This window comes from Caretta caretta, chromosome 5, assembly GCF_965140235.1.
Source record: "Caretta caretta isolate rCarCar2 chromosome 5, rCarCar1.hap1, whole genome shotgun sequence".
NCBI lineage: Eukaryota > Metazoa > Chordata > Testudines > Cheloniidae > Caretta > Caretta caretta.
In genome coordinates this window covers 100474937-100488884 of record NC_134210.1, presented here as the reverse complement: position 1 = coordinate 100488884, position 13948 = coordinate 100474937, and the positions used below count along the sequence as shown (strand labels likewise).

General features: G+C 40.2%; 1 protein-coding gene across 3 annotated transcripts in view; it reads left to right on the top strand.

Annotated features, from left to right (window-relative positions):
• The first annotated feature begins 6856 nt into the window (after positions 1 to 6856).
• Positions 6857 to 13948, top strand: part of MAMDC2 (MAM domain containing 2) — a 98610-nt gene continuing 91518 nt past the window's right edge. For 2 of the 3 annotated variants that reach the window (XM_075128744.1, XM_075128745.1), the window contains exons 1-2: positions 6857 to 7079; positions 7751 to 7864. In XM_075128744.1, the coding sequence (XP_074984845.1) occupies positions 6857 to 7079; positions 7751 to 7864 (337 nt within the window). Of the gene's footprint in view, positions 7080 to 7105; positions 7352 to 7750; positions 7865 to 13948 lie in introns of those variants that run through there. The other variant, XM_048851326.2, reaches the window with a different exon arrangement.

The window sequence follows — 13948 nt, the reverse complement described above, 5'->3', positions numbered from 1 at the left end:
GTTGCCACAATAATGACAAACACCTGCACCAGATGCTACCAACAGCAGTAGCAGCTCTCAATATGCTGCAATAGCTGACTACAGTTTGCTGCAAGTAGTATGACATGATAGTGATCACAGAAAATAAAGCTACATTGCCAAAACCTTTTCTCCATAGTACGGCTTATACCTATATGCCTCTCTTACCTCCTTCCAAAATAACTGCAAATAGAGCAATGGCAACAGATATAATCAGCACAATCACTGGTTATCACTGACTGCTGTTAAGCCTCTCTCTTGTTTCCTCTGAATGATTTTAACTCCAAGGTCATGTGACAAGTAAACAGTGAATAAATATAATGGGACAAGTTTATAAGGAACTCTCGGAGGGAAGTTTCACCTCTATTGGTTACTGAAACAAGAGAGAAGTGCTTGTTTTCCTTAGAGCACTCCCACAGAGTTATATCGTGTTTATAGTGATGCACAACTCTGGATATTCCTTAATTTGTATAATAGTACCACCCAAAGGCCCTACTCAAGATCAAGGCCCCATTGTGCTGTGAGCTGTATAGTAAAGAGACAGTTGCAACAATCAGGCTGACTAATAGTGATTATATTTAACTCATGTAACTGTAATCCATACACGTCCTAAAGCCAGATTCTGTCATCTTTACATTGAGTTGTACCTTACTCGGCAAGTGGCCCCATTAAAATCAGTGGGAATGCTCCGAGTGAGGTGATAGCTAGACTATAACAAATCTTCCTATGTGCACAATGAGATGGTCTTAACTCGAACTTCTCTTAAACAAAAAAAAAAGATGCAAGTAATCCCTCTTGGCCATCTGCCTAATTTTGCTTCTAAAGTGCCATGCACACGCATGGTATTGTAAAAATAAATAATGCATAATTATAATGTAAATATTAGACATGGGGATGCTGAAACACAAATAATGAACCATGCTAATTTGCACACAGATACCAACATGCATTTCCAGCTCAGAATAATACGGATGTCCAAGCTCTGGGAACAAGCAGAAAGTTCTGGCCTGTGCATGCAGCAAGGTCTTTTCTAAAATGTTTTTTCCACTTCAAATCAAACATCTGTAGCTAGGAATCAATATGGAGAAGTTCAGGATTTAACCATCATGCTCCTGATTCTCTTCTACTGGACTAAATCAGAAATAATGAAAGAAGTTCATATAAGGTAACAGGAGGCAAATCAGGGTCTGTGGACCAAATTTTTCTTTGGAGCAAGCCCTCTGAAATCAATGGAATTCTAACAGAGATTAATTTATCCCTATGGGTTTAATTTTGATTTCCCATGTTCTCGCTCCTAAATGGAAGAAAACATATGTGAGGCCTAACCATTTACAGTCCATGAAGAAATAACCATGGGAAACCTGCTTTGGAGTCAATTCTACCATTAGTAGAACACATTAGTGCACATGAGAAGCTCATATATAGTGCATAATAAGTCTTTCGACATTTGCTTTCACTGTGAAAAGAGCTAAGATAACTCAAGTGTGGCTATGTTGCTCCCTGACATGAAGCAGACAACCTCATTAGTTTATTAGCATGAAAAGGTAATAGGAGAAACTGCTGAGCTTGAATTAATATGCAAAGTAGATACCATTAACTTGGGTTTGAACAGAGACTGGGAGTGGCTGGGACATTACACATATTGAATCTATTTCCCCATATTAAGTATCCTCACACCTTCTTGTCAACTGTCTAAATGAGCCATCTTGATTATCACTACAAAAGTTTTTTTTCTCCTGCTGATAATAGCTCATCTTAATTAATTAGCCTCTTATAGTTGGTATGGTTACTTCCACCTTTTCATGTTCTCTGTATGTGTGTGTGTATGTATAAATATATATATGTTCCATTCTATGCATCCAATGAAGTGGGCTGTAGCCCACGAAAGTTTATGCTCAAATAAATTTGTTAGTCTCTAAGGTGCCACAAGTACTCCTGTTCTTTTTAAGGATGGATAGCACTTCAGAGGTTATTGTTATGGAAACAAAGTAAATTAAGTTGAGAACCAGCAGGGTAACCAGTTTCCATTACATTTTTGTACCAAACCCTCTATGTAAACTCACACCCTCCATTCCGGAGGACTTGAAAGAATCTCCTGTAGAGATATTTTGTGATACCATTTCTGTTATGGAGGCTCTAAATATTTGTATAAAACTGCAAGGATTCTTTTTTATGATTTAACTGTTAGTAAATAAGCCTGGCAGAAAAGAGTGTAAAGCACTTAAAAAAAAATTAAAGAGAAAGAATCCAAAAACCTTTAGGAAAAAACAGGGTATTTTCCTTTCAATACTATTACTGCACTTAACTTTGGAGTTTCCCTGTGCATTACTCAGAACAGTTGTTTTGAATTTGTCAGCACTTAGTAATGCAATTGAATGTAAGAGAGAAGTTTCTTTTCCACCAAATTTCAGAATCTTTTTTTGTTCAGCTCCAATATAAATATGAATTTCTATACAACTGGCAAATGTAATACAAAGGTACCTAACTACAAAGAATAAAGAGCACGGGACTCTAGTCAAGAGAGAAGCATTTTCTTTCTGATAAATCAGTTTGAAATTCACCTTATTTGTGAGATGATCTAAGCAAACATAACATAGCCCTGTACATTAAGCAAATTAATTCTCAACGAGACTATTATTCCTCCTTCCCCCTTAAGTTTGTGTATTTTTGTGAGTAGGGCTTAGGTTCACCCCATTATAGAGAACCAGGCCAGCTGCAAAAGGTAGATCCAGATCTGGGTTCAGATTCTGCACCACAATTTTGGGGAGGGTGGTTTGGTGGCTCGGATGCAAGATCTGGTGGGTTCAGGCCCATCTCTATTTTACATTAGTTTTCAGAGAAGGAATTAGATTCACAAAAGACTAAAACTGTGTAACCACAAGGATATTTTGCACTTTTATAGCACCTTTTGTCTGAGGAACTCAACATACTTTGCTAACATTAATGAATAAACCCTCACAACACCAGTGAGAGTAGGGGTATATTACTATCCCCTTTTTTACAGATAGAGAAACTGAGTCATAGGGCCTGTAAGTGACTTACTCAATGTCACACAGGAAATTTGTGCCAAAGCCAGAAATAATACTCAGGTCTCCTAGTCCCAGTCCTGTGCTTTAGCTTAGGGTCATCCTCCTCCTCCAAAGACTTATGGTACAATCCAGCATTTGTTAAATCAATAGGTTTCCATGGGAACTGGAATGAGCCCTAAGACTTTGAGAAAAATCCAACTTTCCTTACTCATATATGAAGTCTAGCTGACTTCAAGTTAGAATATAAGTAAGGTAAACAGGAATTAGGTCTTTCACTCTAGTCTGAATTCTAATAATTAAACCACTGCCTCATTTGGGTTGTTCTCAGTTTGGAATCTCCCATCTTATAGAAGTTTTCATAGTGATTTATCTGATTTATATTTTTTCCTTCTTTCCTCTGGAGGAAACAAAGTGGTACAGAGAAGACCTATTAAAAACTATAAAAGAACCTACATGCTAACAAGCTTACCAGAGATCACCCTAACATGGACTCTGGTGGGAGCAGTCCTTCAGTTTCCCACCCAAGGGGTTTCCTTGCGGTGACAAGTTCACTACAGCTTCAGCTCAGAACAAATGTCCAGTCCTTCCAACCCTACCCTAAGGATTGAGGCCTTCCATGGACCAGGGGTCCTGTCCATTTGCTGGATCAAGAAGAACCCCCTGAGCGAGTTTAAAACCAGGCTGTTTATCCAAAATCCCTTTCTTTGTCTGTTGGTCCCTGGAGAAGCCAGTTTGAACGAGTATATCCAAACCTCTCAGGCGGGAGTGGCTTCAAAGGGCTGACCACAGAAGAAGTACACTAGCATCCCCCACTAGAGAAGGTACATACAAAGCCACAGTAGCACATACAAACCTGCATTTTAATACAATGTACCCAAAAGGCATTAACCCTAATTCAATAAGGTTTAATTTAATTCAGTAAAGTTTGTTAATTTCATAAGATTTGTTCAGGATATTATATAGGGTGACTAGATGTCCTGATTTTATATGGACAGTCCTGATATTTGGGGCTTTTTCTTATATAGGCGCCTATTACTCCCCACCCATTGTCCCGATTTTTCACACTTTCTATCTGGTCCTCCTAATATTACAGGACATTGCCAGTCTGTCATACAAGTCATATCCAATTTCCAGCATAAAGATGGCAGAATTGCACATTTGTTCATTTTATAGTTAAAAATATATAGTATATTACACCACTGAGGATATTTCTAGGCAGATGTCGGTTTTCAGTTTTGCAAATTTAAATATTCTAAGAAGTTAAAGACTGAAAAATAAAAAAGAAGCAGTTGATGATACATTCAGCAGGAGGGATGGAATTATGATTTCTGTGCACAGTCCCGTATGGCAAAAACAAACTAATCACCATTTAGCATAATCTCTTAGGCTGGGTGCCTGGTCCATCAAGGTTACATGGTGGTTATGAAAAATTTAGGACACCACCTGGAGCAGGTGAGCTGTGATTTGCATTTTGTTCTGAAAGCCCCCCCTTACCTCTTGGTATTTAGTACATAAACATTATTTTATATATTTTTCCCATATACTTGTATATCACCTTTAAGAAACTTAGGAAGAAATGTGTGCATCTGTGTGTCTATCTTTACATCTGATATAATAGACTCAGGATTGCCAAGCCCAAATGCTCAAAAATCATGAATCAGATGCTAAAAATGAGATGGTCTTTAAAATCCTGAGAGTTTTAGAAACAATTCTGAGGGGCTTTTTGTTTATCTTCTGGTGTTGTACCTTTGGAGTTCAGATTTCCAAGCTTTTCTTCACAACTAGGAGGGCTAAAATCTTTCATTTTGGAAAAAAAAAGTAAGCCGAGATTCTCAGCCAATTACATGCCTCCCAGACTTGGGGCTTTAAGAAAAGCATCAAATATTGCAATACTCATGACAAATTTGTAAGAGTTGGAAACAATGTAGACTCCACTTGAAAGGATTAATCTAGATCAGTGGTCACCACCCGGTAGATGGCAATCTACTGGATGATCCTGGAGCCTCTGACAATTGATCTCGATCTCCGGGTACTAAAAGTCTGGCGGCACAGCGGGGCTAAGGCAGGCTCCCTGCCTGCCCTGGCTCCACGCCATTCCTGGAAGCAGCCAGCATGTCCCTATGGCCCGGGGGGGAGGGCGGGAGGAGCGGCAGGGGGTCTGCGCGTGCTGCTCCTGCCTGCAGGCACCACCTGCGCAGCTCCCATTGGCTGGGAACAGGAAACTGCGGCTAATGGGGGCTGCAGGGGCAGTGCCTGCAGGGAAGGGGCAGTGCACAGAACCACATGCCCCCCAACCCCAGGGGCTGCAGGGATGTGCTGACTGCTTCCGGGAGTGGCGTGGGGCTGGGGCCGGCAGAGAGCCTGCCTTAGCCCCACTGTACTGCCACCTGGGAGCTGCCCGAGGAAAGCACCATCCGGTGGGAGCCCGCACCGGAACCCCATACCCCGAGCCCCCTCGCATACCCCAACCCTGAGCTTGCTCCCAGAGCCTGCACCCCAAACCCCCTCCTGCATCCCAACCCCTTACCCCAGGCTCAGCCTGGAGCCCCCTCCCACACTCTGAACCCCTCAGCCCCAGCCCAGAGCCCGCACCCAACCCCCTGCCCTAGCCCCGTGAAAGTGAGTGAGGGTGAGGGAAAGCAAGCAACAGAGCGAACCGGGATGGAGTGAGCAGGGCGGGGCCCCTGGGAAGGGGCAGGTTAGATCCTGGGTTGCACTTAAATTCAAAAATGTATTTTGTGAGTAAAAAGGTTGGAGACCACTGATCTACGCAAAAGTCATTTTCCAAAACCAGTTTTGTATATAACTTGTACCATTACTTAAGTCTTGGCAGAATTTGGTTTGCCAGTGCATTTCACATCGCCTGTCCATTACCTCCGCATTTTCCTCTTGTTTCACTAACACCTCCTCTCCCACACAGATCAACATTGTAAGTTACCTGACATAAATTGTGTGCCACTCCATGGGCTTCAGTGGAATTGCACAGTACTTAAAGTCAGCACAAATTGTGGTTCAGAGTGTACTGATTGTTTATGTTGTTCAAATTATTCAAATCACTTAATTAAACAAGTAATTAAATGCACCACTGAAGTTAAATCTCCTAGCAACAACCTGAGAAATCCTTACAATTGATAATTTAAAATTGAGGTTTTCCCAAACCTTTTAATAGAAAACCTGTGTTTCAAAAAAACTGTTGATGCAACGAAGATTGTATAATGGAAAAATGATTAAAATAGAAATAAAAGGATTTTAAGCCATGTTATACTGGCTTGGTTATTGAACTACAGTTCCCAGAATGCTCCTGTATCTGACATACATCCAAAATATTCTGTAACAAACAGTCACAATTAACCATTATAGCTGATGGCTCATATCTTTCTGATATAATGTTTGCTTATGATCTATTCAACTGCACGGCTTGTATTATTTCTATATAGGAAACATCATTTAAAAACAAAACCTTCAATGTGACACCATAAAAGTCTTATTAGTAACTAAACATGCTATCAATGTATGCATGGGACTGCTTAGCATATCAGCATATGTGAGATAAGCATTGCAGACAGATGGAAACATTCAATAGTCGTGAATAGGAAAAACTTTCCCTTCTGCTATAAATTTACAGCGTTTCAAGCAATCTAATTTAAGGAAATTCCATCTTCCGGTACTGTTAATGTTGAGGAGAAAAAGCATACATGACAGGTCCCATTTTAACTAGATATGCGGACATCAGAGTAATGTTCGTGAAGAACAAAATACCGCTGTGGGAAGTTGGTCTTTGTGCATGGTGCAGCTTACCTACTTGTAAAATGACCATAGCACCCATGGAGAACCTCTCGTCCCCCTTTCTGTTTTGCAAATTTCCTAAATTGCATGAGTTATATTCAGCCTTTCCTTCACTCTTCCTTTCTATTCCAGCACGGAGTGGCTGTGGAGATGAACTCTGTTATAAGCTGCAGTGCCTGAGGAACACAGAGCCCTGGAGTAGCCCCTCCCTATCCTCCTTTGAGCCAAGGACCAGCTGTGTAGCTGGTAAGTTTCCCTCTCCAAGCTCAGCTCATCTTTGCAGCTGCTTCCATTCTGGTGTCTTGTCCTGAGCACATAAGGAAGCTTGGTGCAAACACACATACGCTGAACGAACTTGTCTGCTGCTTTGGAAGTTTTATTTGCCATAGTCCCTGGAGGGTTCATTTACTCCCCCCGGCCCCCCTTTCTCCGCTCTATTAGTTCAATCCCAACGAGCTGTACTATTTTCCTCACTGGAAGGGCGACTATGCTCCTGCTGTATCTCCTCACTGTGCAAGGTAAGGGGGCCCAGCTATGGGGAGAGGTTGTGTGGAGGGACCAGCAAACTTAGCCCCTGTTGCTGTTAATCCCTTTCTTGCCTCTGTGGGCTGTTTGCTTATGAAGGCAGGGAAGTGCCTGTAACAGTCCCGTGTGTGCAGCCTCATTTTGGAAGGTGTGAGTGAGGCAGCATCTTTCTGTTGGGGGCTATAATGTAACCTGTGATATCAAGGCAAAAAAGGAGTGTTGAATGCAACAGGTTCTATCTGCTGCCCTTATTCCTGGTGCTTCCATGAGTGAATGAGCCTGAGTCTGCTTGCCCAAGTTGTAGAGAAGCATGTGGCTTCCCTCACATTTCTTTTCATTCTGAGTGCCATGCAATGCTATCTGTGTGAACAGAGCTTTCTTTGTCCTTACAGTTTTGCTGTTTGCTGGAGCTGTTGAGCTCTCTGCTGGGTCTTGTGCCTTTGAAGACAGCACTTGTGGCTATGAATCGGACGATGCATTTTTGCCATGGATTTTAAATGAAGAAGGTAAGGATGGCTTTTTGGTATTTACAGGGACGTGCTGTGCTTAAAAATGAACAAATACATTTTTATACCTAGGCTACAATAAACTAAAAGTATTAAGAACTTTAAATTTCCAATATACTTTTCATGGTTGATGCTGTTTAACTCTTATATGAATACCACTGAAGTCTGTTCACTTTTGTTTACAGTTTCATCGGTTCTCAGTCTTGTAGTATTTCGTTTACAGGCACTACAGAGAGATATTAATTTGTTTAAAAATATCTGTTTTCATGGGAATCTTACAGATATCATGGTAACTTTCTATTGGTTTAACTTTCTATTGAGGGGAAAAACTCCTTTTTACAAAATCAGTATTTCAGACCTAATTTAATTCATCCCCTTGAGGTGGTGGCTCTGCCTACTCTTTCTCTACCTTTATATATGAAGCATTGTGTCTTAAACGTCTGTGTAATATTGCTGTTTATATTAAACATATGCTTTCTGCCATCCCAGAAGTGGCTGCATTTCTATGGCAAGAGAAATGATGTCTGTATATGTTATAATTTCTATGCGTACCTCATAGGGTTGTTTGTTAAATATTTTGAGATCATTGAATGAAAAGTAATATATGATTGCTAGGTATTGTTGGTGTTTCAATATTCTTTTTGGTCCATTGTGTGGTACCTAGAATTGAATAGGAAAAATTGTAAGTCACTATTTCTGACATTGTATTACTGAGCTATTTTGGGCTATTTTGGGAAAGTATGTGACAGTATTGTATTCCCATGGATTTCACAGGCAGTGTGGCCAGAGTAATGATTGCAGAATTTGTCGTGCTCTATATAATTAACACAATTTGGATATAACTGAGAAGTGGAAATATTTATATTTGGGTATGGCAGTGGGTACCATACATAGGATTAAATTTGGGTTCACATAATAAAAGGAAGCCCTATTAGCTGTGGTTTTGGCAGCCACATAAATCCCCCAAACAGCGTCCAGGTATAATAAAGTGGTGAGTATAGATTCCTATAGATAAATCCTCTCGTCTGCTCTCCTTTCACCCTTCCAAAGATTTTTCTCTTTCTGTTTCCAATCCCTCTCTAACTATTTAAAATAACAAAACAATGCAGCTCCTAAGAGCCAAATGGATCCCCATCCATTTTTGGAAGCTGTGTTAACAGTCTCTGTTACCACTACTTTGTCTGTTAGCATCACGCCTCATTGAATTGGCTCTTTTGGAAGCAGCACTTCCTCTTACTGATTGACAGGAAGCCCTGTGTAAAGCGTTGCTGATTCAGTCCAGAGTAGCAGTGAGACATTGGCAGCAACACCTGCATGAGCAACGGTATGAGATGTAGAGTAACTGTTATGGTGCTTGAAAGAAGGGGGGAAAAAAAACAACCCCCAACTTGGAGCACTAACAGCCACAGTGTCCTGGCTCGTAGAGCGCTAGTTTGGCTGGTTGCAACACTCTTTATTTTATCTGAACATTGCAGTTACAGCTAAGTTTCTGTCACTGGAAATCACTGTTTTTATTAAGGAATGTATAACTGGATTGTAAAGTTCACTCTGGGAGGACAGTTGGTGTAGTAATACTTGTAATAGGTAGGGCTCTGTCAATATTTCTGTTATAACCCCTTTTCCAGGAGTTCGTAACTTAGTGGTAGTAAGACATTCCAGGCTGACATTTGGCATACAGGGTATTAGCCTCTCTGAAATTTATTCAGTATTGTAACCAAAACTAGTTTAAAATGTTTCATCCAACTTTTGCTTCCAGGTGTGCATAACCAATTTGTTTCAGATACTGTCTTGCTCCATAATACAGTTCTGGGAGCTGATATTTGCAGACTAACCCAGGTGTCTCTGATTAGCGTGTGCATAAGTTGTGCATTTACTGGCACAGCAAAGAAAGTTAAGGACGGGAGTGGCAACTTTAACTGTGACTTGTTTCAGTTATTTTTGGTTGTTTAAAATCTTTTATTGTTTTTAAGTAGCATTTACTATTTGGAGCATATACCCTTATAGGGACTACTTGACTTGCTGTTTAAAATCTTTCAGCTCTTTCATCCTATAAATCTCTCAATAATATTGTATCATGCCAAGCAGTTTAGGTGATGTGTGCATAGTTAAATCCCGCTGAGAAATTTCCACTCCATACTTGAAAGTCTTTTGTCCAACTGCCAGGGAAGCCAGTGTGTACTTAATGGCCAGACCCAGGTTGGACATAAGGGGCCAATTTTTGCTCTGGTATATACCTGTGTATTCCCAATTAGATCAGTGGGGATGCATGGATTCAACTTCCCTTTGAAATGCTTATGGCTTCTCTTTAACTATCTGAGAGTTTTGAGGTGGGTCAGTTTTATTCAAATAGATAAGGATCACATTGAGATAGTTGGAAAAGATGTTGAGTACCATACAATTTTACCATTTAAATAATTCTAAATCACTTTTTACCTGATCTTTTGAGTCAAGTGAGCTTGACAGCTGCTGCAGTCCTAATTTTTGCAGAAGACCCACTGGAAAATCAAACAGAAATATACAGTATTAGTCAACAGGAGTTGTCTGATAAAGGACTGTAAGATTGGGCTTTAAGGCCCCAGTTCTGCAGTTGGATCAATGGGATGGATTCTTGTGCCCAAATGAACCTGTATTGACTTCAGTGGTACCCTGTGTGGGACTAAGATTCTGCACAGATGGATCTAAATATAGGATTGGGGCCTAATATTATAAACAACAAGGTGCCCTTTCTGTCTGATAGCTGTTCTATCAGACAGATAGAGGTCATTTACTACTAAAATTTTACATTCCAAAATGTAAATGCCACAGACTATTCTCATGTATTGCTAAAAATCACTGGGTAAAGAATAATATAAGAACTAAAATTGGCTCAGAATATTACAAACCCTATGTTTAAAAAGGTGTACCTAGTACAGAGGAGAGTGTACAATGTCCAGTAATGTGTGAGCCCTAAAGAACTGAACCCCAGCTGAGTAAATATAACATTAAAAATCCAGCAGCATTTCCCAGTGTTCCAGTTCAGTTTGCAATGTAATGTGTATGAATAATGGAGGACTCCACTGTGTGCTTTATGCACTTAGTGAAAAAAGTTTCTATATTAGCGATGTGAAAAAGAAAACGGTTGTGAATTTGTTGCATGGCAAAGTGGCTGCCTTATGCAATATATTGTTTTCAGACATAAACTGGTGACCAAGAGATTAGCTAATGTCTGTACAGTGCTTTGAAGATGTAATGAGCTCTGTGAGTGTTGTTCAATTGTATGCATCAGCCAACCTGCTAGTAGTGACCTTCAGTAACTTTTTAGAAACATCTGCAAGGGATCTACTTCCATTTTACCATAAATATCCTTGAATGCAGTGTATCTCTGAACAGGAATTTACATATAAAACTCCTTTTCAGGAGCATGAGACAAATATCATTCTCCTTGATAATACCTCATAGTTTATGAGAAAGACAGAAGGCAAGTCCATATTCACCAATACAAGTAATATTTAGTCAAAAAGTTAGAATTCACTGTTGCAATAATAAAAGGAGTACTTGTGGCACCTTAGAGACTAACCAATTACTCCTTTTCTTTTTGCGAATACAGACTAACACGGCTGTTACTCTGAAACCTGTTGCAATAATAATTGTCACTAATTGCATTTTGGGGTCAAATTCAGCCCAGGTTTATATTCAGATACCTTGTGGACATTGGCTTTGCACACCCCTGAAGGCCAGCTCTGATCTAGGCTGTAATTCCATGCTGAGGCTCCGATAATATGAGCAAACTACTAGAGCTTTACTCTTACGGTTTATAATGTTAGCAGAATTTATGAAATCAGACCCCCCTACAATAAGGGGCACTGTTACCTATATTACAAATCCTTAAAGGTAGTGTTGTAGGATTTTACAAATAGTTTAGGCTTACAAATAACTCTTTGGCAGAAGGGGAAGTTTATTAAAGAAAATGCTTTTTTTTTAAATAAAATTTTTTTTTTTGTTAAGTAGAAGAAAGTTTTATCTCCTTCCTGTCCAGAATCCTCTGTGACTCAACATCACAGGATCTTGTTACACAACACAGTTGTGTTGACTGTGTGGGAGCTCCAAGAGACATTGTGGTTTAGGAAAGTTCAGGGAGTGCCCCTGTCCATGGCCAGACAGCAATTGTGGTTGGAACAGTAGAGACAGGGAGATAGGTCCACCTGGAATGCAGGAAGAGAACAGTCTCTGCAGTCAGAGTGCAAGGACTGCAGTTGTAACTGCATTACATAGATGGTGCCATGGGGTAAGCTTTCTGGCCTTCTTTTGCCTCCCTCCTCGCAACCTAACCTGCACAAGAGCCAGCTGTAATCTGGCCCTAAGAACAGCATGTTCATAGCAAAATTATAAATCATAGTTTCCTTAGACTCAAGAATCAGGGTCCATCCTTTCTATGCCTGTGAACCACTTTATTTGTTGTTACTTTTGTCAAGGATAGCCCTAGTTTAATCCACCACAGGTGCCACCTGTTACTCCTGTTGAGTGTTCAATTTGACTGTGGCCGTGAGTATGTTTTGTTCCTTCAAGTCAGCAGGAAACAACTTAATAGAGCTGGAAAGCATCCACACTTGGGCCTTTGACTCCTATCTACACCAAGTCCTGGACTGTGCTTTGTTGCATGTATTGGTGTAGGCTTGTTTTGATCACCATTGTGTTATTATTGCTGAGCTCCAAGACAATGAGAACATTGTTTCCATTCACAGCAATATATTCTGAAAGGCAAGTAGTTTGGTGGTTAAACGCTTTGTTAAATGTGCGTATGCACTGGCATTTGTTGTGGATTTAGTGGTATTTAGCAGCAATTTTACAGGCAGCTACTGATGTAGGGCTCTCCTCTACACTTACCTGTGTAATGTTTGCTAGTAGACTTTTTTAGTACTTTTCCATAATGAATTGAGTGGAGGTGAGCTATGTGTATGGTGCTTGCTGTAGTCTGGGGAATCTGGCATTTGTATGGTCAGTGGCAGCTTCAAGCATATAGATTTGATTGTTCTGCTGCTTTGCCTCTACAGATCCAGAAATGTTTACCCCATCCAACTGATCATCTCTAAGGATAAGTTTTTGGACATAAAGGCAGGATTGTTTTTAGTTGCTGAGAGTTCCTCAATGGAACTTTCTAGTTTTTGTTGTTGTTGCTAAAACTCACACAAGAGACTCGGTCCTTGAAAAGAAAGACTTCAGTCAGAATGCAGATTAAGTACATACTGAATTACAAAACGTGCATAAATTTTTCTGTCTTGATCCCCTTACAAATGCTACAACTTGAGCTACCTCAGTCCAAGACTCGGGTTTCTGTAGTATATTCCAAATGGGTGACCGTCAGATGACCGTATTTGAACATTGGCTTGATTAGTAAATCAGCATGCCCGGCAGATATATCTGAAATAGGTCATAGTTGTCTCAGAGAACTGACATTGCTGTTGTCGTGTAGGACTTAATAACAGTTGAAAATGTTTTTCAAAATAAAGTTAAACTTTTTAAGATGAGGATAAACTTTTTGGGAACCAGAATAGCAAACACAAGGCGGGGGACGAGATAGTACACACCAACATGAAGAACGTGGCAGATGAAATTCAGTGGTGACAAATGCAAAGTAATGCACATTAGAAAACATAATCCCACCTATACGTACAGAATGCTGGTTTCTAAATTAGCTGTTACCATCAAAAAAGAGATCTTGAAGTTCTTGTGGATAGTTCTCTGAAAACATGCGCTCAATGTGCAGCGGCAGTCAAAAAAGCCAACAGAATGTTAAGAACCATTAGGAAGGGGATAGATAATAAGACAGAAAATATCATAGTGCAACTATATAAGTCCATGGTGTGCCGATGCCTTGAATACTGTGTACAGGTCTGGTCACTCCATCTCACAAAGGAACTGGAAAAGGTACAGAGAAGGGCAACAACAATGATTAGCAGTATGGAACAGCTTCCGTATGAGGGGAGATTAAAAACACTGGGACTTATAAGTTTGGAAAAGAGATGACCTAAGAGAGGATACGATAGAGGTCTGCAAAATCGTGGCTGGTGTGAAGAAAGTGAATAGGGAGCTGTTATTTACCCCTTA